Here is a 26460-nt window from a genome sequence, read left to right as displayed (position 1 = left end):
CTGGTCGAGAGTGGGGTTTATTCCCCTAAGAGAATATGCGCTCATTTTAAAATAAAGCCCCACATATGAGTGTTTTTAATGGCACTGCATTGTTATCAAATCTATTGGCAACGAAGTTTTGGGGTTGTTTAAAATTCGATAGAAATGCGATTCTCTGAATGGCCGCCGGATGGCGGCTTATATCACTCATTGCAGTTAAATGGCAGCCGAAGAAGGCGCAGAGCGAAAACTGACAGGCAAGCCAAGAGCGCGCGACGGAAAATGGTTTGCTTCTCTAAAAGTGAAGCAGGTAAACGAGATTCAATCGGTATGTCACTATCCGATGTGATAGTATTTTGTTGTACGGTGCAATTGAGTAAAGTCAGTTTGAAATGGGACTCGTTTGGAACCCTGTCACGTGATTTCCTCTAAGCTAACGCGGGTCCGAATCCTTTTAAAAGTGTTACCTAAATCACGACGGTAGATAACAAGTGCTTTCCGCTTGTTCATTTCACCATGGCGAGTTCTCAACATCTATATTTGTTTCATAGCGTAGTCCAGACCTGCTCAACTTTCCCGTCCAGCGGCCTCACCAAGACGCATGGCAATTTCATGACTTATCACCTTTTAATGACCAAAACTAATTAAATCCGCCAGTTGTGCGCATTAATCGCAGTTGCCCATTTGAACAATTAATTTGATCACTACATCGTCGTTTCACGAGGCAAAAGTTAAAGCGTTATTCTAAACAAACTCCTGCATGTCTTGTCGGGGAACCGTGTACCACCCCAGGTTTCCCGAAACGACCAACTAGTGTAATTTATGTGTGCATTATGTGAACACCATACAAATAGCTTTGTAAGCTTTTGGTCCACTTTTTTTAAATGGTATGACTTTACACACTTTTGCCCAGGCGACACTTATTTCAATTTGTCCATCAAGAAGACATTTTGGTGAACTGTCTGCCAAGTAGCAATACTGTATACTAGCGACTTTCAACCTTTTTGAGCCAGGGCATGATTTTTACATTGGAAACATTTTGCGGCACACCACTCACCCAAATTCTTATAAAATGACACAACAGTATTTTCAATTACAACCAAGTTTTTACAGCGCAGATAATGACATGTTTCCAGAAAATGATTCATACATGTTTTATAAAATTTTGAAAAGTGACATTGGATAATTTCTCACGGCATACCTGACGATCTCTCACGGCACACTTGTTGAAAATGACTGCTGTATACAGTATTACAGTATTTCAGAACTGTAACACTGGCAAATAGTAACGGAATATACCAACGTGTTGTAGGATGTGGGCGGAGTCTCAGCCAGGTCCATCCAAAGGCTCTCCAAGCAGACCAGGTTACTGCACCTACTGCAGAGTCCTCTACAACGACTTAGACCAGGTGGGCAATTTTGAAAACCTGTTCAAAACTGATATTTGTGATTAGAAATCATTTTCATATTTATACGTGTAATGTTTATTGTTGGGTGGTGAAACTTATAAGGCAGGGTATCTGCAAAGTCCGACTCGGGGGCCAGTTACTGCCCGTGATCAGATTTTTACAGGCCTGCCTCTGTCTTAAAATCTCTAATATGTGGCCCACCAGTAATGTTGAGAATAGTGTAAAATAGGCCCTCAAAAAAATCACAATCTTGCTAAACAATGGCAGTATCCCTTTGGTCACCTTGCCTTTGCCTTTCCGTGAGTATTTCAGCCCACCCCATTTTCAACATGGTGACTGAAAAAAAAAAGGTTGCTGTGAGGGCTGTGGGTTGGAGGACAAGTGGAAATTGGGAGTATTTTCACTGAATTAAACAACTGCGCTTGCCTGATTTTCCAAGCGGCTATGGCTGTTTTTAAAGAATATATCAAGAGGCACTGCCGGACAAGTCATGTTGACGACAAAAGCTAACTAGAAATAAACTCTATGAAAAGGTGAAGCAACTGTAAGTCAAGTGCTGTTTTAACGGTATTATATATGTGTGTGTGAGAGGGTTTTTATTATATAAGTATGTATTGCCTTCCTCAAAGGGCTTTTATAAAGCTTTTAATTCTTATTATTTTTATTATTATTATTTATCCCCGCGACTCTACTGAGGATAAGCGGTGCAGATAATGGATTATTATTTTTTATTTTTTTTTGTCCGATGTAGCTGTTTCAACACTTTGGGTTTTCCATCGCTTCCCGGCTTTTTGGCCAAAATTGCCCTGCTGTAAGAGCTTGCTCTGTCCACTCCACGCATCGGCCTGGTATTGCAGTACCTCCGGGAACGGTGCATTCGCAATGATCGCAGCAAGGCTTTAAGGCTAGGACCTTAGCTTGGCCTTTTGGCTGAGAGTAAGAGTCCCGGCTTCTAGGCTTTGTAGCGTATTATGAACTGACCGATAACAGATAATGAATAAAGAAGATAGATCAATAACCCTTAAAAAATCCCTCCCCCCTTGGTTTAGTGAGTAGTGAATTTATAAGAAGATAGAGAGAACATGCGAAGTGTTTTGTATTCTTCGAATGTGCCAAAAAACATAACAAGGGTAAATTGTTTTTTTTTTTTTTTTTTTTAAGTGCAGGAGGTTACTTTACATCTCTGTGACCTGACTTTACATGCATGTACAAAGTGCTTTGCTTTTTACTTTTCCTATGTTGTCTGTGTATTAAAGGAATTATTTGTTTACAGCACCTATCCAGTCTCAGACACTTGGATTGTGTTCAAGCGTCCTCTACGGGTTCCTCCAGTTCGTTTGCTGACAGCAGCCAAGCCAAAGGTACTCTGCTGGAGAGATTCCTACAAGACGTCTTGTTGTACCATCCATATTGCTACAATGACTCCAGGTAACAAATCCACAGTTTCAACATATCCTTAATGTAAACATTTAAACACTGAAAAACTTTGACAAATTAGGTACGCGTCTCAGACCACGCAGAGTAGTGTCAGCTGAATCTAGCATTTGTTGATGTGGAGTTGCATAGTTTCCCTCACTTTAATTTATTGTTCTGTGCTATATGTTTATGTCACTAGACCGTCTCACGGAGACCTCCCATTTGCATCGATCCCTCTTCTGCCGAGGGAGAAGCTTGATGAAGTCTGTTTCTCTGGTGACGATGACTTGTCATTGGCTACACTTGAGCACCTGCCCAGCTCAAACCACGTGTCAACGAATCAGGGAGAAGACACTGTCCTTTGTAATCAGTCAGAAAAGGGACTATCGGACAAGGCTGGTCACGGAAGGCCTACACAAGCTAAAGGAAATGAGGAGGCACGGACAATTTACTCAGGGCATACAAAACTGCCTAAACATCAGGTCCCACTGCCCGTGCACAGGAAGGCACACAGGAAGACTGACAGAAGGAAAAGCATCAAGTCTACCACCTCAATCCTCTCACCCGAGGGTCCACATGCGGGCGCATGCCCCTTGCCTTTGAGTGTGCCACAGCATTGGCACAGTTGGCAGAAAGAGAGGTGGGCTGCATTCAAAGAGGATGTCTTCTCAGGTTCACACAGTGACCTTGTGGACCAAACTATTGAGGAGGTTAGCCCGAATGTTTTTGTTCTTGTGATTGAAATTTAAAATTTGGAACCAACGTGTGCATTCATACAATTTAGTTTGCTTTTTGAGGATGACGCCAAACACTAAATTAATTGGTACATTTGAAAGACTTAACCCGAATTCAAACAAAACCCTTATTGGTTTACTTTCAATTCTTAACTTGGAGTTTAACAACTGCAACAATTTCCGTCTTGAGGAGTTTGGGCTCTCTTCCCTCTTTAATAGAGTTTAGATACATTTTCTGTTTGAGCTAACTTGGCTTTCCTTTTCCCTCAAAAGTATTTCATATTATAATTATTGTTGAGGCTTTGTATCCGTGTCAACCTCCAGGTTATCCAAACATTTTGCCACGGCAACAGCTTGTCTTCTTTTCCCCATGAGGAGACAGACAGTTTTCACATCAGTCTACCCTCTTCTCTTCAAACAAAGAGTGACTGGGACCCACTTAGACAGGTGAGCCAAAATAGACATGTTTAAAATTGTGTGTGTGTGGTTGTGGGTGTGGGCGTGGGCGTGCGGGGGGATTCAACTTCTGTAAGATGTGACAACTTTTTCCAGACAGAGGCCTGTATCCCAACTATCCAGACTCAGGTGAGGAACTTCAGCCATCTGACTGACGTTCAGATAGATTTGACTGACCAGAAGTACACCCACAAGCTCCAATCCGCCCTCAACAGTCAACCCTGTACAGTTAGAAAAAGAGCATTCAAAAGTGTGCCAAGAGAAGAGCCAGAGCATTTGCCAGAGTCCTTCAAAGGGAAGACGTGGTCCGAGATAGAAGCTGAAGATGAGAAGAAAGTTGATGACCTGGTGCGACAGTTCAGACAAGGTCGTTTTGTCTGCTACTTCGACAGTGAATCCCTCGCCAGGTCGGGAATCTTTATAACCCCTGAGAAATAGTTAATGAACTGTGTGTGTTCTTGATGATCTGTAACTCTAATCCAAAAGGTACGGCACCAGGGGGAAAAATGTAAATGAGCCTGAGCAGACAGCAGCAGATTCAGACATAGGCGGCTTTCCTATACTCGACCATTTTGAAGAAGAAGTCCCTAGACGACGAAGCTTTCGGATGGCATCGAGGTGCCAGGTAAGAATAATGGTTACAGGTGGCTTACCGTATATACTCTTTATTGGAATTGACATGTGTCAAAATAAATACAGTGGTACCTCTTCATAAGAGCGTTTTGCAAGGAAGAGAGACAGTGATTGGATACTTGTCAACTTAGACATGTTCCCCCTATTTTATGCGTATTTTGATCATTTTAAAGTGTGCACGCAGTGTGACAATTTTTTTACGTGAAGAATTTTTTTTAATAGAGGATCCATCTTGTCTTGCCCATTTCAGCTCTAATGCGGACTGCCTAGATCACTGGTAGAAGATGACAACGTCATCCTAGATGTCTAATATTGCCGCATTATTTTACATAGTCTGTCTTGATGTCAATAAATAGGTGACACTTTGTGTTTGTAAGGTTTATTATTGCTTAATAAGGAGGATAAGCATTCATAATGGGAGCATTGGCAGAGGTTGACTGGTATGAGGTTAAAAAGGCTATTGATGATACGTAAGCACTTACTGTACACTTAAAATTAAAGTCAATGTAACTTTAAATGAACAGTTTTTTGTTTCCCCCTACTAGTTTGAAACTGAATGAGTTTGCTGGCAATGAGTCATCATGAGCGGTGAGTGGTCTCTGGTGGAAGCCTCTGGGACTGCTCATGAACGGGACTTTCCTTCATATAGCGAGCAATATTTTTGTATAGCTTGTATACCTAAAATTCTCATATTAAGTGGTGCTCGTGTGCACTGTATATAGAAACTAGATCGTTAGCTTCCTGATTCTATTCAGGAAAACAGCAGAGGTGAAAGGCAGATTTCTCCATCCACATTAAATCAGTGTTCTGGAAAATGCACCAAAAATAAAAACAAAACACATTGATGATATAAAAAGTCAAAAAAGAAGGGGAGGTGTGTCGCACTAGGTGTTCTTGCATGAATGAGGTTTTTCCCCCAGTTTGCCAGTCCATGTTATTTCACCAGAGGCAAAGTTTTACCAAGGACGATGCCTATCTTCAGAAACTAAAATATGAATGAGAACGAGATAATCATAAGACAAGTGATAACCACGGACACAAGTATCTGTTGTCTACATCAGTGGTCGGCAAATACCGGGGTACCAGGCCATAGGTCGTATGGTACTGGGCGACACAAAAAGAAGAAAAAATGTTGCCCTTCATTTTATCCCGTTTTTATTCACAATTTCTTTTTTACACAGACATAAACTAAAAGAGCATAAGTGGACCCCAAAGTTGACAACAAAACCATGTTCAAAGTTGTAAAGGGGATCTTTTATTTCAAGGATGTGGAGGATAGTATATCATGTCTTTATGAGTTTAAAATTTTTAATGTACTCAAATATATGGAATGTTAAATGCAAAAATGAACAAAATACATATGGGTAGAGTACATCACATGTATTATGCACAAGTTCCCTACGAATCAGGGATCTCAAACTCAATTGACCTGAGGGCCACCGGAGCTAGAGTCTGGGTGGGGTTGGGCCAAATTGGTTTTCCACAAGAAACACTGATTTTAAAGAATTCCACTTTTCTCAAATATATTTTTTTAAATGCTGCAAGAAATAAGATATAACATTTTTTTAATCAAGAATTAATGTGAAATAAATCAATCAGTAATGAATGAATCCATAATATGCGTTCACTGCACTGATTATAAAGTAGCAGTGTATTTTATTTGACCACTGGATGTTGCTTTATTGTTCCGTGCAACCAAAAATAAGTGCCAAAAAGATAGAATACAAACTAGACATTTAAAGAGACCAAACCACAACATTCTTTTGTATTTGTTCAGCCTTTTGCAAAGAAAAAAAAGAAGGGAGATGGAAATAAAAAAGAAAAGAAGAAAAAAAATACAAAGAAAGTGAAAAATGCAAATGAATTAGATCATTAAAGAAGAAAAAAGGAAATAAAGTTCGCTTGTTGTTGGGGGTTACCTGAAGCAGCAAGATAGCTGACAATGATGTCAGCTCTATCCATGTAAAAGAAGTGCAAATACTCTACCTATGAGTAATTTAAAACATGGACGTTTATTTCATAGTTTCATCCATCTATGCTTATTTTTTAAATCAGCCTAGTATTTTTTAAATCAGTTGTTTTTTAAATGAATTATATTTTTCCCAACAGGCGGCGCTTAATAATATGTACTGTCCCTTTAGACTTTCATTTTAAGGCTGGGACCTCAAACTATCACTCCCTGGGCCGCAAGTTTGAGACCCCTGCTATAGATTTTTCAATTATAATTCCCACAACAGAAAGTAGTTTCGATGAGTGAAAAGTTACTTTTTTGCTCCAGGTTGTCAAAGTGAGCCATGCTACTCAGACGGTTCGCTTGGTTGTCCCGACTGTCAGTCAACCAGCCGCGGAGGCCACGCCCACTCTTCTCAATCTTTGCAATCACCTTGGTGGAGAAAAGACCCCTCAAATGGGACAGCCCCGCCTACCCCCTTCATACTCACCCATCATTACACCACTGCAGTCCAGCACCTCTTTGGTCTACCTTCTCTGTTCCCCTACGTTTCCCGCCACACCCACAACAAGCCCCACCCCCAAACGCAGCAGGAAAAAACAGCGGCCATCGGACTGTCACAGACTTAAGGTAAAATACAAACAATTTCCCCTGCACTTTTATGATCACCGGAGCAATCGCATCGTCGAGAACCCTCCCAAAAATTTCAAGGCGCATATGAGACCTGCCCATTCCCACCCATTGCCGCCATGCGCACGACAGCTTTTTCGAAGTCTGAGCCCGGACCTCAACACGGAGAGGAGTTTTGGGGAGAGCCAGTCTGAGTCTCACAGAGTCAAAAGTCAGAAGCTGTCAAGCGCTCCCGTCACAAAGACTCGGAAACCTAAAACAGTGCGTCAAAGTGGGTCAAAGGAGGCAAGAAATGGTGCAGATTCAAGGTCAACGCCCACAAAAAAGAAGGCTAAAGTTCAGCTAACAGCCCAAACACCTTTGAGAGTTGGTCTTCGTCAAAGGAACTCAGCACATCTGTCCCCCACAGTGACAAACCTCCGACGAGGGAGGCCTCAGAGAGTGAGGGCTTCTCAAAAGACTCGAAAGTAGCACACCTGTTACAAAAGCCACCATTTTAGGGACCACTTTCAAATAAAACAAAAATAAATCTCTTTGGCCTACTTATTTACATGACACAAAATATTAAATGATTCGGAGAGGTCATTTGAACATTTAATAGAGATAACACATATTGAACAGTGGTGGGCAGTGCATTTGAGACAAGGGCCGAATGGTGCAACATTTAAAGCCTGTCTTTTGTTGTGAAATCTAAGTTAAACAAGACTGTATAAACAGACAAAGAATAACAATGACAGGACTGAGAAGCCAGGCCTAACCCATATGTAATAATTGACATTTTTTAGTTAGGTTTGGGATAAAGATTGTACCTTTGGGCTGAAAGTGGCGGCCAAACCCTTTTTCAACTTTCATACGGGTTGCTGCTTTGGGGTTGTCCGACTGATGTCGAGCGTTTCTCACAACAATATACTTTTGCTGCTCAATCTCTCAGTTTGAGCAAACACATTGGTGGATTACCGACCCAGAGTCAATTATAGTTTGTTGAATCGTTGAAGTTTCTTTACGCCTTCCAGAAGCCCAATTTCCCTCAACTTGGAATCTGTTTGGCCAAACCATTAGCCTCCACGAACATTGATGTTATGGGACACAGCCTTCAGGACTTTTGTGTAGGCCTCCGAAGTCAGTCATTTTCATTTGTCAATTTCTCAAATGTACGCGACATACAAAAAAAAATATTCAGTTTCCCACTCTCCCATGCATAGACAACAATTGACAACAGTAAAGTGCAAATGCACTGAACAGTTTTGACCTAAAATAATACTCAAAAAAAGTGTCTTTTCAGCTTGTACGAAAGTAAAAACAGCTGACATAATACACGACAGACATTAGGATTTTCAAAGCAGCAGCAAACAGTGCCAGTAATATAGATACCAGTAAAAAGGCAAAAGAGAAAATAGGTAGAAATATAAATACCATCATGAGGTGTGCAAATTGATGCAGTGTCGATTTCTGAGCCTAGCAACAACTAATGGCTGAAATGTGATTGGTTGAATTCCAAAATATGGGAGCAGCACACCCAGATATCAGCAATGAAAGGAAGCTGACAATTTCGAATTATTTAACAAGTATTGACGGACAATATACAGTTTACATGATTCAGTTTTTTTATTAGCCAACAGAAAAGCCTTGCAGGCCCTGACAGACCACCAATAAATTTGACATCGATTATGACTAAACAAGTCCCATGTTAAAGATTTTTTGAAAAATTGTCTAAACAGGGGTTTGTCTGACTTTGTCCACCAGGTAGAGCAAAGCATCTCCGACCTGGTCTGCTGCATCAGAAAGCACAAAACCTTTATTCATGCCTGTTGAAACAAAATAAAAATTAAAAAGTTTGCGACTTGGCGTAATACTAATTTAGGTAAAGCAGAAAAATGTTAGTCAGTGTGTCAAGTGGCCTGAAATATACTACGATTTTTAGAAAAAAATATTTTGTTTGTTGTAAAACATCATGAGAATAAGGTCAAAACCACAGTTAGGCAAAAGGAAAATAGTGCTTCATCATATATTGATAGTTTTTGTCCGATGTCAGGTGCATCCCCGAATGCAAACAGTCGGCTTTATTGGATAGGTCCAACAGTTTGATGTTGCCACAGATCTACACAATTTTGTTGGATATTTAAATAAGAGTGGCAAGCTTAAGGCATTGTTTTATGTTTTATTCCATTTTTTACTCAACCATCTTCTTTTGAGTACCATTACTCTGTGAGTGGATTGCACATGGAGAATCTCGATTAGTGCAATGCAATCGCTGACACGCCATAAAGCTAAGTCGAAAATGGTTTACGGTTTCCTGGTCGACATGAGCTCCAAAGAAAGCCCCGAGTATCCCTGAAAGCCTGCCCGAGAACAATGTACCCTTATCCGATGAGTGGAGGGCAGAGCGAGACGCCAAATTAACGCAAAGCAAACTCTCAGGTTGGTCCGGGAGCGCTGAAACGCCTGTTCGAAGATGAGCCGATCGCCAGCCGAAACGAATACCAGAGAAAGCTCGATTAAAACCCTAACCATTCCTCCAATCCTTTGTCTTTAACACGTATCGGTCTTGTTTGTTGATGAGTGAACTTTTGTAATCATCAAGTATGCTTGACCATTCTTCTAATGACAGCCTTTATCCAACTAGCTTTGTTCACTCTATGTCTAAGGTCATTCACAAAGACGAGACAAACTTACGCACACACCCATTACATATGGCAGTCGCTACTCATGCTGCCCGGATGTAGATGACATGCTAGGAACCATTAATTATAGAAGCAGAAAAAACAATTACACTACTTTTTTATGTTTAGGTTTTGTGCCCTTTGAGATTCCTTGTGATTGAGGGCTATACAAATAAACATGACTTGACTATGCTTAAATTAATGTATTCCAGAGATAATAGAAATTTTGCTTCAAGGTTTGTACGGGTGCTTAAGATCATTGAAATCCTTAAAATCCTTACATTTTAATGTGTTTTCAAGCATTGATAACCGCTTGAATTTTGGGTGAAGTGTTCGTAAATGCTTGAAATTATTTCTGTTTCTCAATGAGTCTGTCTAAAAATGACACCGACACGGCTCTTTGCCATTTCCACTTTCCATTTTGAATAAACTGCAGTTGGTACTCGTTTGTAAGGTATTGTCCTAGAAAGTGCCATCACCCCCTACAGGTCGCACTTAAGATGACAGGTGCATGCTACACCTAAACAGGACACAGCCCTTTGAGACTTGTTGTAAGGGCTATACAAATACAAATGTCTTGACATTGTAATGTATATTAGCGCAAGGATTTACGTATCAAGGTAGAATTTTCCGAGCGGTAAATTGTAATGGAAGAACTTACTGCTACTGAAAATGTAAGTTACATATTACTACCACTACTTTGGTCATATTTACCAAATATCGATACAATGAAAGATTTGCCCTAAAAACAAATATCTCTAGATTTACTCAAGGTCCTAATATCATGCATCTTGATAAATGCACACGAAAGATTAAAAATTGCATAGATTTGTGGCTCTGCATAATACATAATTCAAACCGAACCCGATTTTTTGGACCAGGAGAAATTGGACAATCGGCTTGGAAAGTCTTTAAAAGTTCTTGAATTTAGCCATGAAAAAGGTGATCTGTTACTTAAAATTGCTTCTTTATTGTATATTTGTAATTATTCATTACAGGATTGTGCTAATTTATTAACACATTGATGAACAGGTTTCTACTGATGTCTTACCTGATTGGTTATCTTCCACACAGTCAGTCCCTAAGGCGCTTAGTAGTCTGTCCACAGTCACCTGCAGCAACTCTTCTGTACTACAAGTTCCACAGATCCGTTCTCCAGCCATATCCCTCTGCTTTAGAGCGTCTTCTTGATAAATCGATTGGAAAAGAGGGCTGTTACCTGCACAGTTCTCATCATGGATGTCATGTGAACAAGAAATGGTCTGGCTTAATGATGGAGATGGTGTTTTCTTATTCTCAATCCACTCATCATCTGCCTTTAACATCAATTCTTCAACATTCAAATCTTCCATGGAGGACTCCTCCTCTGAAGCTGGAATCATATTTTCTTTATGTAGGTTTTCCATGTTCACAGTTTGATTCTGTTGTGGCAAATCACTGGCCTGTTGTTGGGGTTTCAGCTTGTTCAGAGTCTAAACAAATGAAATGATCATAGATCTAGTGCTACATTCATCTACTCAAAACTCTCCTCCACACTTCTGTTCAATGCGTTTACCTGAGCAAGTGTCGCCTGCAGAAGGATGTTGCTTTCTCTAACTGATTGCATGGTAACCTCAATCTCTGCACACTGTTTCTTGAGCACGCTCTGTTCGGTTTGGATGTCGAGACGCCATACTTGCAGCTGTTGCTCCAGTAGCCTTTCAGCAAAAAACAATTGTCAAACAATAACCTGGTGACAATTACACATTTGCTGCTAAACGTCGACCTTTTTCTCCTTACTGTTTGTCTTTGTGCAAATCCCTGACTTCAGTAAGCAAAGTTGAGACTTTGTGCTTTGAAGATAAAACACAGGTAGGAATAGATGCTACCACTAGCATAAACAACAAGATTTATGGAATCAAAAGGCGGAACCTGTTTGAACAAGCTCTTTACTGTGAACACTAAACAGCTTTAATGAAGATGTTCACCTGTTCTGGCAGCGTCTCGTCAGTCTGAAGGGATTTCGATGACGAGGAAACGCATAGAGTAGTAGGGATGCTCAGAAGTATTTCGTTATTGTCGGAAGAATGAAGAGGAGTGCTGAGGGGAAAAACATTTGGCTATTAAATTAAGTAAATAAATAGGGTTATCTATACTCTATATTTCCTACAGATAGTGGAGATATGATAGTGTACACTACCTAAGAAGGCCTTTTCCCAGGCAGACTGACCAGGCGTGGAAAGCTACAGAGTAAAATACAGTGGAACCTCAGTTTTCGAACGCCTCTCAGTTCAAACGAATTGTAGTCCGACCAAAAATTTCGAGAAATTCTTGCTTCGCTGTTCGGTCAAAAAACCGGAGTTCGAACGCCGGTAATGCGTGAGTGCGTACGCTAGGGTGCGATGCTGAGTGGCGTACGGGTGTAGATCGCTCTTTTTGTGACCAACTGTTATCGCGTGCGGACGTGCTTCGTTTTGCTTTCGCTTTTAATATAGGTGTACGAAGTGTTTCAGCCCCTAATTATGCCTCTGAAGAAAGTCAGTGCAAGCAGCAAAGTTGCTACAGGTGAAAAAAGAAAAGTAGTGCGTACAACTATTGCGTTTAAGAAAGAAATAATAGCAAAATATGAAGGAGGTGTGCGAGTGTCTGATCTTGCTAGGGAATACCCCAATGTCCACCTGTGCCTTCTGCTGATCACCACAAAGGTAAGAAATCCTATGCATAATTCTCTTCTTTATCCTTTTTTAAAATTTTTATTACGATAACGTGAACGTACGATTAGCCCGGGTTAGCTTTAAGTTTACGTTAAACATTCAAGGGAAACATTCAGGGTGTTGGAACGGAGCCCAACATTGAGGGTGTTGTAACGGAGCCCCCTTTCCAATGAACTGCTCACCACTTGTTGTGGAGACCCGGGTGCTAAATGACTTGTTAACGACCTGATTTTTTTATTTTTACATGTTCATGTTAGCGTAATCTTTCATACTGAAGATTACGATAACGCGAACATACGATTAGCCTGGCTTAGCTTCATGTTTACGTTAAACATTCAAGGTAAACATTCAGGGTGTTGGAATAGATTAGAACGATTCACATTATTTTTAATGGGAAAAATGATTTCGGTGATCGAACAAATCGGTTTTCGAACAGGGTTCTGGAACGGATTATGGTCAAGAACCAAGGTTCCACTGTACTTAGTTACTGTTCCTGAGTGTATTTTTTGAGAATGCTACTGTATTACATTTGAAAGCAAGTACCAAATCTCCCACTTTGTTACTTTTTAAATATGTTTAACATCGTGCCCTTTTTTTCAAATCCAGTAATATTTTTTGGGATTTGTTTGCTAGCCTACATGAAACATCTACTGGATCCATAGTAGTAGGAGATGCCTCCTGACTCCGATACAGTACCTTTATCATCTGGTCGCCGTTATTTTGTGGTGTAAAGCGTCATCCCTCCCTTTAGATGTAATTACCTGCATTCTACTGTTGAGTTCATGTTTCCACGAGGAAGTTCATGTCATATTTACTGCTTTTTGTATTCGTTTATTAATCCAAACTGAGGCAGGTTTTTATAAGCCATATTCTTTTTCTTTTTTTATATAATTATTTACTGGTGATATTTGAAACAATAATTGTAGTATACTGTAGGTTAAAGAGCTAGGTTAAAAAAAAAGTTTCGTAAAATAAGTACATCTTCCATCACTGCCTGAACACCGATCAGAAAAACCAGTATAGAAAAAAACTGGTGGCTAGTTGCGACATCTGTCGGAAGCCATTGTGAGTTCCCACCTAGCACCACATGTCTATCAAACATTGGATTTTGGGTTAAGTGTGAATTTCCCTACGGGGATGAATAAAGTATCTCTATCTATCTATCTATCTATCTATCTATCTATCTATCTATCTATCTGTCTATCTGTCTGTCTGTCTGTCTGTCTGTCTGTCTGTCTGTCTGTCTGTCTGTCTGTCTAAAATCTGCACTGGTCCATTTTATAAACATATTTGTTCATAATATATGGTTGTGCTTAGCCCATCCAACATATGGACCAAATTAAGTCCCAAAAAGTTGTTTAAAGATGTCTTTCAAACGCCTTGAAAAGGAATATTCTTTCAACGTTTACTTTTTTGGCTACATTAAGACATCATTTTGACATGAACTTTGTGTTTTTTTTTTTCATTGTCTTTTTCACCACCTTCGCTCAAAGGGGAGGAATATTTACATTTTAGGAAAGTTAGTTGTCATGATTATGATTTAATGTAATGTTGTTGCTTTCAATTGGACCTTTTGCACAGTTTTAGTTATTATTAATGCACATTGCGGGTGTTGGCTGGGTATTGTCTGTTGATGCCCTTGCAACATCCATTGCAGCCTGATCATCCTAGAAGCGAGGTTACCTTAAAAGGGACCCCTTCTCGAGGTTTCTTAATTTTTCACATGCTGAGGTTTTTAGAGTTTTTCCCTTGCCCTCATGTAGGTTTCAGATCAGGGGCTGTTGTAATAGTGGTCTGTGCATCGCTTTAAGACTTGGTGATTAAGGCTATGCAAATAAATGTGACTTAACATTACATGGCCTGTGACACGGACCAGGACAATCAGTTCAGAAAATCAATCGATAGATGGTCTCAAATACCTGTCTGACGTGTCTTTGTTGTCCTTTAGGTCATCCCTTGTCAGACCCTTTGTCTTCTCTGCTCCTCTTTGAGTATATCGTCGTGATAACAGAGAGTGGCGTGCATGTCGTACAATTGAAGTAAGAGACTCTCGCCAGGTGGGCTAAAAGGAGAATTTCTGGGATGATGCTTCAGACAACAAACTTCTAGTTTCTGACTTTTTACACTTAGTGCCTGCTGACTTTCTCTCATGTTGTTACTCACTTGTGTGCAGAATTCAATAACTGGGTGGTGACTCTTGTGTTTGTGAGTCTGTTGCTCTGACAGGAAGCAACCCTGACAAACGTGGACTTTCAGACACTTGACACAGCGATACCTAGACACGCACTCAAGTAAACGTGTTTTGATTAGAAAAATGTTTTGATAGAAAGTAAACAGCAATGCATACAATATACAATGTATTTGATAAACAATGAACATATGAAAGATTTAACTAAAGTATGTCACAGGTTATGATGAAATAGAAGGATCAATTTAAAAGGGCAGTGTGTAAATATAGTTGCCTCTAATGGTATACAAAAGGGGCGGCACGGCGTCTGAGTGGTTAGCTTGTCCGCGGAACAGTTCTAAGCTCATAGCATCAAATCCAGCTAATCAGCCTTTCTGTGCAGAGTTTGCATGTTCTCCCCCTGCTTGTGTGGGTTTCCTCCAAGCACTCGCACATTCCAAAAACATGCTTGTCAGGTTAATTGACTGGTTCTCATTGTCATTGGATGTGTATGAGCTAGTGTGTTGTCTGTCTCTGTGTGCCCTGCGACTGGCTGGCAACCAGTTCTTGGTGTCCCCTGCCCTTTGCCTGAAGGCATGGGCTCCAGCACCCCTGCAACCTTAATGAGGATAAGCAGTGCAGATAATCAATGGATGGATGGTTTACAAAGCCGTACTATAAAACGGAAACTGTTTCAATCGAGGCTTAAAACACACTTATATTCTATCCCTTATGAATGATCTATATTTCATGTTGACAATGTTTGTTTGTTAATACTACATCCATTGCAGCCTGATCCTCCTCCAAAGGGGATTACCTCACATGCGGTCCCTTTTCAAGTTTTTGTCTTTTTCCTTTGTCAGTTTTTCCTTATCCTTATTTTGGTTTTAGGTCAGGGGAATGTGTAATAATAGTTTGTAGTTTGCACTAGTGATAGTGAGTTGAGACTTCTTGTGATTAAGGGCTATACAAAGAAACATGAATTGACTTGGGCGGCATTAGCTCGTCTTGGGATCAAGAGATAGCAGGTTCGATTCCCGGCTCCTCTGTGTTATATGTTGAAGTGTCCTTGGGCAAGACACTGAATACCTAATGTCCCCAATAAGCAGGTTGGCGCCTTGCATGGCTGCACGGCCACTACAGTGGGACCCCGCTACTTTGCAGTTCCACGTTCGCGGGCTCAGAGCTTCGCGGGTCTAAAAAAATAAAATAATAAAATAATATAATTTTTTTTTTTCTTTTAAAGCAATTTTGAAGGGGCGACGCTACTTAGCGGATTTTCACTTTTCGTGGGTGGTTTTGGTCCCCATTAACCGCGATAACCGAGGGATTACTGGGATTACTACTGGTGTGTGTGTGTGAATGGGTAAGTGTGAAGCACATTTTAAAGCGCTTTGGAAGGTCTTCATTGACTTGAAAGGCGCTAGATAAATGCAGACCATTTACCATTTACTTGATTAACTACTGTGTAATGTTTAATTTTGTCTATATGCTGGGCACTATTATTTATTTTTGTTCATCTTTTTAAGGGGCAAGGTATACATGATTGTAAAAACACAATTAGGTGGCTGTACTTACCTAAGTCCACAAATGGGAAATATCTTGCAGATGTGGCAGCGGACGGCATGATTGACCTTCTGACTTATAAACAGACGGTATTGTACGGGTAGCCATAGCAACAGTCGAGGTTCACTCTGCAGCCATGATGACACATGTTCCCTGCTCATTGTAGAGGTCAGCACCTGATGACATTTCACATGACAACCATTAACCAGTCACAAATTAACTCCAAAAAATAAGTAATAGATTAGATGCTTCTTGGCCAAAATCTGTTTTTTCACCAAGCTGTAGTAGGAATATTTGTGCTCCAATATAACTACATTGTAGAGCCACGTCATATTTTATATTTCGAAAAAAAATAAAATCTTTATTACCCCTTGAAAACATGACTTCACTGCCTCTTCAACATCACCAAACAAGCCTTCCTCCTGGACAACTGCAGGTAGCTGAACATGCACGTGATGTGTCACATAACCAGGAGAAGATGGCAAATGTACGTAGTTTTTTGGGTTTACCTGATTGACATCCTCTAGCACAGATTGAAGAGAAGACCTACTGATGGACCCTGTAGAACTCGCTGCTACACACACCAAAGCTGAGACATAGACACCCGTGTTGGCGAACACATTTCACCAAAAGGAACATTTTATTATTCGAGGAACACACTTTTCACCTCCGTATTTCAACAAGAGAGTTTCCGCCGATAAACAGATGAGAGCAATGTGGAGAGAAGTAACCCTTATTTGGCTCTCCCGATTCCTAAAACACACATTTGGTACAAACCCAAATGTATACACTTGCATAAGGTGTCCCAAAAATGTCATATCTTACCTATCGAACATCTTGAATAAAAGACTGCATAACGTCTCTGATGGCTCCACAGTTGAAGAATCTGCAAATTCTTGTGATGCGATCCTGAACATCCTGTCCAGACGCTGGGTCACTTCGCCCTTACCTAAGACGGAATCCCGCTGTCGCTTAGCCCTGCCACCAAGGTCAAACGCAACCTCGATGTGGCGTACCAACACAACATCCACTGAAAGCACAGACAAAAAAATCCTTTATCAACTCAAGAAGTAACTAAGTGAAAAGGCAACAATGCATTTGACAAACCAATACTTGATTTGCAAAAAAAGTGACAAAGTGAAACTGACTTCCAACGATGTTCTGTACATTTTCAAGTTTCATCGCGACTCTGTAGGCTGGGGGCCTGATGTTGTTGAACTTCTCTAGCCCTGAAACTTGAAAACGACACCAAGTCATGGAAGGCGTTCATGTTCCTCTTCGAACCATAAATATGGCACAGACTATGATACCAAAACATGCTCATATCATACAAACCTCAAATACCCTTCTCAGTACCTGCCAGATGATGTACTGCAACTGAATAATATATATATACATATATATATATATATATATATATATATATATATATATACAGTACATATGCATACATACATATACCACTGGCTGGGTGGTTTCTTTATCATCCTCAGACACAAGTCCTCAGAGGCCTGGGAGTTTAAGAGTTCTACAGTATCTTAGATGTTCCAAGGACTGTACATTTCCAGATTGAGGTTTCAGATGATGTTCCTGGGATCTGTTGGAGGCACTCCTGCAGTTTGGGGGTTACTGCCCCAAGTACCCCAACTACCACAGGGACCAAGTTGGTTTTGACCTTCCACATGTGTTCCAGCTGCTCTTTCAACTTTTGGTACCTCTCCGGTTTCTTGTGTTCCTTGCTCCTGATGTTGGCATAAGCTGTAACGGCCACATCTACCATCACCATCCTCTTCTGCTCTTTGGCCACTCCCACTATGTCCGGTTGGTTGGCCAGGAGCTGCTTGACGGGTAATACTGCCAATTAATTTCTGTGCCTTGCTCATGTATTAGGTAACATGTATACTCAACTTTGCGGTGATGATATCTGATAGGATCTTCCATGTTGTGCTGAGACAAGTGATTGGTTGGTAGTTCGATGGAATGTATCCCTGTCCTGGGTTATTAAGGGATCCAACCAACCATATTTCAAAAATACAATTTTATGTAATATGTGAATCGGTTTGGCTTAACAATGCTAAATAATTTACAAGCTATTTGACAAAAAGCATGAACGTACCAATGTCACAACCATGTTTTAACAATGTTTGTAACTACAATATAAATGCCCAAAAATGCATGGGCAGCCAAAATGACACTCGGGTGTATTAAAGGCAGGGCCTTTTTTTTAAATAAAAGATATATATTTTGTTGGAATTTTACGAGGCTGAAGTGGATTATAAGCACATTTGGAAAACAATGATTTGCAATTGGAGGATTTAGAGCTAACAAGAGAGAGAGAATACATTTGCGTGTCAGGTCACCAGAGTACTGTAATACTGTTGTGTAAACTGAAATGGAATTGAAAAGCTAGAAAAAAAACTTACGCATCTTATTGACATCCATGATAGGATAGAGCCTGAAAGTTAGATAACAATACAGAAAATTTAGTGGTTTGTGAAAAAAGGACCGACTGTAATGCTAAAAGTGTCATATTACTACGAGTAGAAAATGTTCACAGCAAAACAAAAACACTTAAAACTAGAGATTAAAAGTAGGCATTTATAATCACAAAATCAAATATTGTAATAACATCTTCCTTTTTTGGGAATATCTTAACATGTTGAGTTTAACAAAAACTCACCTGCAGTCTTGCCTAGCATCGAGCTGATAAATCTTTAATATTATTCTGGTTTCATCTGTCTTCACAGTTGCTGCTCACCTGTCGACTTTCGACAAATCAGGAGCCAGAGCATCCCGTGACGTCATACAGAAGTGGGTAGTATGAGTGGTGTTTAAAAGTCAGGTTTGTAGCTGAGGCATAGCATCTGTGTCACTCTGTAGCATCTTTGTTTGTGTTGACGCCGCAGGCCGTTGTCTCGGCTAACACTGTCCATTTGTGTCGTCTATGCTTCCTTTGTCTCTGGCACCATGACACACTCTAACTTTTCTCCTACTGAGGTCAACAAGCTTGTTACGAGGTCAGTGTGGTGCCACTCTGATCCAGACTCCAGTATTATGTTTGCTCATTCAGTAGCATGGCAGCTAATGTTATGCTAGTAGCTATCAACTACTACTCCTGCTGCAACAGCTGTTGTCGTACCCGTTGTTTGACGTGTTTATCCCAATTTCACACTTTTTAGTTCTTTAGTTCTATTAGTTCCCTTTTAACACAAATTAACCTTTTTTCTTTTTGTTAGTGTAGCATGAAAATGATGAAATGAAGTAGAGGCCTGCTTCTGGGACAGTCCATGCACCAACCCAAACCCCCCAAAAAAGTTTATTAAAGTACATCTAAAATAATGCATGTATTTGCATGTGCGTCATGTGATAGCCATAAGCCATAAGATTCATTCTCCAACTCCTTGTCCTTACAAGGGTCACGGTTGTCATTGGGCTGGGGACACCCTGTGCTTGTTTCTAGTCAATCACAGGGCACAAAGAAACAGACAATCCCAACAAACACACTCATTAAAACTATAACAATTTTGACCCACCACTTAACCCTAATGCATGTTTTCGGAAAGTGGGAGGGCACAAAGTGCCCTGAGAAAACCCACACAGGCATAAGGAGAACATGGCAGACATGGGACCAAGTCACACATGTGCAAGTCTCAAGTAAGTCTCAAGTCTTCACCTTCAAGTCCCAAGTAAGTCCCAAGTATTTTTTTCTTGGGCAAGTCAAGTCACAAGTCAAGTCCCGAGTCTTAGATTGCCAAGTCCAAGTCAAGTCACAAGTCATAAAAACAGCGACTCGAGTCGACTCGAGTCCAAGTCACTAAGTCTCAAGTCCCCATGTCTGGAACATGGAACCTGCCGGTGAATGGAATTGAAACCAGGACCTTCGAACTGTGAGGCGGACATGCTAACCCAAGGGTGTGCAAACTTTTCAGAAAGCGGGCCAGATTTAGTTAGTTGAAAATGTGTGAGGGCTGACTATTCAGCCTGTCATTCTTTCAACAGTCTTTAATAAATTCACCCTACGTGAAATATTTCCAGTGTTTGGCGATCAGTCTTACAGCCTCGTAGCTCGCCTTGGATTAATGTTCATTTGACTCGCAGGGTCAAAACACTGCTGTACCGTTAAAACAGCTTCCAGTTGCTTGACCTTTTCACAGCCTTCGTTTCCAGTTAGCTTTTTGTAGTCAGCATGTTCCGTCAATGGAAGCAGAAGTCAATGAAGGGAGACCAAGAGGAAAGCCGCGATTTACGTGGATTGATGGTGTTATGAGTGCACTGCAGGAAAAAGGTCTAAATCTAGTGAAAGCTAGAGCTATTGTGATAGGAATGAGTGGAGAGGTGTTGTAAAAGGATAGTGGGATGTTTAGATGTGTTCTAAGGGATGGGCAGGGCACCTGTATGATGTGGCAGGGGTAAACCAGTGAAAGCTGTCGGGCCCTGCTGTTGAGCAAAAGAGTGTGTTGTGTCACCCTGACCCGAGTGACATGGCCGCTTTCTTGTGTCCCTTTTCATCTGGAGGGACGAAAGCATGATCAACTTAGGTGCCGAGGTGCCTAACTTGTTTGGGTGTTTGGGCATTTGGGTTTGGCCATGGTCCAAATATTTTGTGTGTGTTTTATTTTGATTTTTTCCCTTTTATTTTCTTTGTTGTTGTATGTGTTTGTCTTGCTGTCGGTCACCCCTCTTGAGGGATATGACCAAGGTAGATAGATAGAATGGTCCGTCTGGCAGTGCCTCTTGATATTACATTCTTTGAAAACAGCAACATTCTTTCGGCAAATTAGGCAGACGCAGTTGTTTTGGATTTCGGTGAAAACATACTCCAATTTCCACTTGCCCTGCAAACGGCGGCCCTCACAGTCAACTTTCCTTTTTTTATTTACAGTCGCCATGATGATGATGGGGTGGGCTAAAATTACCACAGAAAGCCAAGGTCAAGTTGGCCAAAGAGCTAGTGCCATCTAGTGAAATGGTGATTTTTTTTTTTTTAACCATTTATTTTTTATTGCGGTCAACATCACTGGGGGGCCACATATTATTAATTTTATAATAAAAGCTGAGAGCCAGTAAATATTTGATCACGGGGCGTAACCGGGCTGGACTTTTGGATATGTCTGTGCTAACCAGTCATCTACCCAGCCGCCCTAGTTTTAACGTATATTTCAATTTACCTCTGTAAACTATTCACAAATGAACCCACTGACCTTTTTTAAACTAAACTAAGCTAAACTTAACTAGTACTGCTCTCCAACTAAAAGCTTAAGGACAAAATTTACTGGTCCACTATACCAGGGGTGGCGAACACGTTTGACACAAAGAGCCGAAATTTTTAACTGTGAGAGTCAAAGAGCCGCACCATGCACTGACCTGCCATGACAGATAGACACACACAACCAAAGCATCACTTCCTGTGGTGTGTCTTGGGCAAGTGCAGCCTGGCGGTGGCCATCCCTCTCCAAGCCATTATTGGGTAGGGGGTTTGCTCCGCCACAGTCAACATAAAGTACTGGTTTCCCTAGTTACCAGTAGCAAGAGAAGCCTGATGATCAGACTCAGATACAGTACCTTCCTCATCTGGTCACCGTTGTTTTTGGGTGTACAGCGTAATTTTTCTGCTGACCTCGGCAATGACAGGCAGCATTGTTTGTGTAATAATTCTGATACCCAATCAAAAAGCTCTTACAGGCTCCTCCCCTGGGGGTGTGGTTTCAGACTAATTTTTCAGCCCCTTAAGATTTCAGTCAGTCAGTGTGACTGGGCATCACTCAAGTTCTGCTACTCGGTGAGAACTTTGCACCACACACACACAAATACATGGATAATAGTCTACTTGCATCTGTAGATAAGTGTCTTATGTTAAATCAATTTAGATTTATTGTGTCGATTACATATTGAGTAACTGATACATTACTTCATTTCAGAATTTGTTCATTGCTGAGGTGAACATGAACTTCTCTTTTAACATTTTCCTGCTGACCTGCTTCACCTTAATGGGACTGGGTATGTTATTAATGATTTCATTTTAATAGTGCATTTTAAAACCATATTAGGTACATTACATATAAACATTATCTTTAAGTTATTGAAATGAAATTGAAAAAATAATAATTGTTTGACCTTGTTTTACAGATGAAATATTTTGTTTTAAAACGTCCTTTTGATATTTTTCTATAAGGCTCAGCAATTCGCTGCTACAGTTGTAAAGATTACACAGCCAGTTGCACCAAACAACGAGACTGCAGCTATGACGATGCCTGCCTGACGCTCACCGAGAGAGGTAATATAATTTTTTTCCTTTCAGAAATTATCAATATGACCAACTTCTTGGTCGGCAGCTAGCTATTCTTTTGTGAAAATCCTTTTTATGAATTATAGAATTTGTTTGCCGTAGTCACAGCTTAAGGTAAAAAGGTGCGCGATATACTAAATTACAGTGCACTGACAGGATAAATGGTCAATTGGTTCACTAAGGTATGTTCATTTGGTGCAGTATGTATTCTTTTACAGTATATCTATATTCGAAATTTCTTTTACATTAAAATATTTGCTATAACTATGTCTTTCTAAAAGAGGTATTGAGTTTAATATTAGACAAAGTTATTGTTTCTGAAATTCAAGATTTTATGTAGACTCAAAGAAAAGCCTTCATTCATTCGAATTATTTAAACTTACTGGGAAAATATAAGTAGTCTATAAAGTAAATAAATTCCGAAGCCTATTCCATTAAAAAATTACCATTTTCACGTTATTTTCAGACTGATTTTTACCGTAACCTCTGAAAAGGACTTGTAACAGTGATTTCTATGCTAAAAATGGCATTATATTTATTTTTCAATTATTTGTTTTACCTTTTTTCAAGCAGAAAACGTAAATGCTCTTTTCCTGAAATATTGGTTTAACTGTTTTAAAAGAAAACAATTATATATGTAAAATGAGCTAAATCATTAGTTTAGTTGAAATGATTTTTCTTAAATTACAAAAAATGTTCCTCAATTTTGAAAGAAGACAATATTGCCCATGTTTTGTGTAGGGAAACCAGGGCAACAACATTTTTAGAACGAAAATATTGATTAGAATCAAAGAGAGACAAAAGTGAACCCCTGTACTAAGTGCATTTCAACTATTTTTCACAGCACAACTTGAAGTTCCCAAATAGAAAATACTGTATTTGTGTGTATTATTTGTCCACTAGATGTCACTGTATTGTGTATATATAGTGCACCCAAAAACGAGTGCTATAAAGCACAAGGAAGAATACAAATTATGGAGACTCATAGTGACCAAACAGCAACATTTTTCTTTTCATTTTGTTTCTAGTTTTTGGATACCCCTAGCAGCAAGATTGCTCATGTTTGTAAAACAAATTCAAATTTCTTTACCAACTAGAATTTTATTTGAATATAGCATGTTTTTATCATAGATTGTGTATTTCTGCTTGATATTTAAATACATTTTATATATTTTATTGTGTTTTAAATAAACCTGCAAAGGAGATTGCATAGGATGCTAGTTCATTATTTTGACAATCATACCTCACTTTTCTTCGCTATTTTGAGTTTAATGCACTGTTTACTTTATTGTCACTATCCGCAAATCATGTTGCTGTTTGATGATTTCCACACCTTTAGGGCGGATCTGCTTTTGTAACCTAGGAAGTTTAGTAAAAAAGGTTTTAAAACAGGTTGGAATTTCTTACCTAAAGTTTTGGGTCCTCTCCTGTTGTCCTTGCGAGTTCAAAATCCATTGATGTCTTCTCTTCTTATTGAGAGCGTCAACTATAAACTGTAATTTTAGCAGAGGCGATGAATAATACAAACTGTCCACTCAAGGGACTTTTGCACAAAGAGGGACATGATGTAATATTTAAGTGAACATTTGTGGTAGCATTTTGTGCCATTGTGATGTTACATTTCATGGGGTCAGTTGCAATCGTAGTTCACCCCTTTGCAACATAATGAAGCAGGGACCCCTAAAACAGTGTTCGGTTATGCATCTTGACGAGAGGTTCAGTTGTTTCATTTGTTCTCGTGTCTGCAGGTGGGATGACCTTCCGTCAGTGCCTGAAGTATTCAGATTGCGAGTACAACCGACTGGGGCAGATGTTCCCGCAGGTAGAAAACCAACTTATCCAGCAAAAAAACCACAGACTTAGAAAAAGAGATGCACGTATTAAACCCTGGCTTTTTGTTTCTAGGTGTCCAGTTTTACATTCAAGTGCTGCAACTCGGATCTATGTAACTCCGCTCATTCTACCAAAGCAAGTTCTCTGATTGGTCTGCTCGCAGCTTTAGTCGCCACATGGTGGGTCACCCACTAAACTTCCCAGTTTGGAGGTCATGCTATTGTTGTCCATGTAAACCTCGTTATGGACAAGTGTCTTTTTAAAATTATGTATTTTTGTAAAGCTTACTGATGTTTGCAAAGTCTCTATTTGGTCCAAATTTCATCAATGTGGATTGAACAGTATTAGGAAAAATCCAACCTTTTAAAAAAAAAAAAGAAACATTTTCTCAAGGGGATGAGGGCGTAAAATACAAACTAAATGGGGCTAATTAATTTCATTATATCACCAAATGGCAAGTGATTGGTTAAAGTGTTAAAATCACCTACATTTCTAAGAAGCTATAATTGCACGATGAAAAAAAAATCCCATTCTGGTCTGCACCTTGGTGTTAATGTCAAATGTTCACATCCACTCTAGCCATGGGGAAACCCATCTCATCTAGTGTAAAGGGACACATTCTGGGCAATTTAAAAATACTAAGCCACAGCATTTTAGTCAACACAACATCAACAGTTGATTATCATTTCGGGAAATAATAAAGACAAGTAACATTTTGAACAGTCGGAATTATCACACTGAGTTTTTGGCTACTGCGCTTGCACTCTGCTTAAACGCATCAAGGTTAGCCATCTCATTCGCTTGCTAGAAGCTGAACTACACTGTGTTTTTATTTTTTTGGGAGGACTTTGTCTGTCTTTCTTCTTTTTAATCTAACATGTTCAATGTGGGAATAATCACTTGATTATGTTCCAAGACTGCCCCTGTATTTGGTCATTATTTTAAGACAAGTTTTAAAAATTGTGAAAAGCTTGTCGAGGGTCTTAAATATGACAACTGTTTATGTAACATTGTTATGCAGGATCTTTTCTTGTAACCTCTGTGAACAAAATAAATGGTGCTTGTAAATAAATGATTGCTCTCTGTTTTGGCCTTTGCAAAAAAACCTTTTGGAACTTTTTGGGAATAAGCATTTTAAACACCTTCGATGCGAACAAACATTTTCATTTTATATTTCATTTGTATTTTACAAATATCGGCACAGCGGCTGGGTGTTTAGCGAGCAGCCCCACGGTGGAGAAGCCCAGGGTTCAATTCCAGTTACTGCTGCCTCACAGTGTGGAGTTTGCATGTTCTCCCATGTCTGCGTGGTTTTTTATGATCTTGTGATATCAGTATATGGAATCAGTATTGATGTCAGTTTTCAGTCAGGAAAAAATGTCTGTAAAAACTTTAAGGGACATTGTGTATTATTTAGCACAAAAACAAAATGTGATTTGAATAATTTGTCATGATTACTTATCTTTGGCGTCAACTGCCTTGGACGCTGATTGTCTCCCTGTCACTTTTTATACCCCCGTCTTTCTGGCACTGGTTGTCAGTCCGTCTGCAAACCTCAGCTTACGCTAGGCAAGCTTTTCGACCCTGACTCTCTCCTGTTCTGTTTCCCGGTTCCCACCCGTTTTCTGATCTCGACCACGATTTTTGCCCCCCCCGTCCCGGCTACTGATCTGTTTTTTTCGCTCTCGACACCGCCATAGCTCGCCACGGAAATACCACTTCCGCGTCTGAGCAACCTGCTCCCCGCGACCAGCGATGTACGGATCATGTGTACCATTCTTTCCCTTCTTCCCAATAAATTAAGAGAAACGCACGCAAGTGGGACCTGTCTCCCTTCTGGTCTTGACATAATTAGCAAAAAATCAAAAACTAACTTTTAAATATGCATTTTTTTTTCAATCACACGTAGGTCGATAAATGTATATATATTTTACAAAAGATGAGGCTCACCCTGAGGGAGAAAACTTGATTGTATGCCATCTTGCTGCTACGGGTACCCCTAAAAACCAAGAACCTTCTAAAAGGATACGCAAAAACAAAAAAGAAA

The 26460-nt window shown here is 40.0% G+C and overlaps 3 protein-coding genes across 4 annotated transcripts; 2 read left to right on the top strand and 1 right to left on the bottom strand.

Moving 5' to 3' along the window:
* Positions 1–200: 200 nt before the first annotated feature.
* Positions 201–7741, top strand: zdbf2 (zinc finger, DBF-type containing 2). Of its 2 annotated transcripts, none has more exons than XM_088331432.1 (8): positions 201–289; positions 1292–1388; positions 2662–2816; positions 3004–3514; positions 3863–3985; positions 4091–4401; positions 4481–4619; positions 6906–7741. In XM_088331432.1, exons 2-8 carry the CDS (start codon positions 1293–1295, stop codon positions 7677–7679), a joined length of 2109 nt encoding a protein of 702 aa, XP_088187558.1. In that variant the 5' UTR covers positions 201–289; position 1292; the 3' UTR covers positions 7680–7741. The 2 variants fall into 2 exon arrangements, with proteins under 2 accessions (XP_088187558.1, XP_088187559.1); XM_088331433.1 differs by having other exon boundaries at positions 202–307.
* On the bottom strand, positions 7722–18993 carry dytn (dystrotelin). The gene is made up of 15 exons (XM_088329818.1): positions 18975–18993; positions 17855–18148; positions 17443–17523; positions 17120–17324; positions 16962–17047; positions 16804–16883; positions 16663–16734; positions 16307–16470; positions 14725–14836; positions 14481–14623; positions 11836–11947; positions 11648–11700; positions 11424–11565; positions 10920–11340; positions 7722–9013 (listed from the first exon to the last, which is right to left on the bottom strand). Exons 1-15 carry the CDS (start codon positions 18991–18993, stop codon positions 8919–8921), a joined length of 2079 nt encoding a protein of 692 aa, XP_088185944.1. The 3' UTR covers positions 7722–8918.
* Positions 18994–21994: 3001 nt separating this feature from the next.
* LOC148369414 (CD59 glycoprotein-like) lies at positions 21995–25485 on the top strand. Its single transcript, XM_088331431.1, has 5 exons — positions 21995–22073; positions 22213–22291; positions 22467–22568; positions 24329–24402; positions 24486–25485. Exons 2-5 carry the CDS (start codon positions 22237–22239, stop codon positions 24606–24608), a joined length of 354 nt encoding a protein of 117 aa, XP_088187557.1. The 5' UTR covers positions 21995–22073; positions 22213–22236; the 3' UTR covers positions 24609–25485.
* Positions 25486–26460: the final 975 nt, after the last annotated feature.

This window comes from Urocampus carinirostris, chromosome 3, assembly GCF_059441175.1.
Source record: "Urocampus carinirostris isolate Australia breed hairy pipefish chromosome 3, RoL_Ucar_1.0, whole genome shotgun sequence".
Taxonomy (NCBI): Eukaryota; Metazoa; Chordata; class Actinopteri; order Syngnathiformes; family Syngnathidae; genus Urocampus; species Urocampus carinirostris.
The sequence above is the reverse complement of the archived record's forward strand: the minus strand, read 5'-3'. Positions and strand labels throughout refer to the sequence as shown.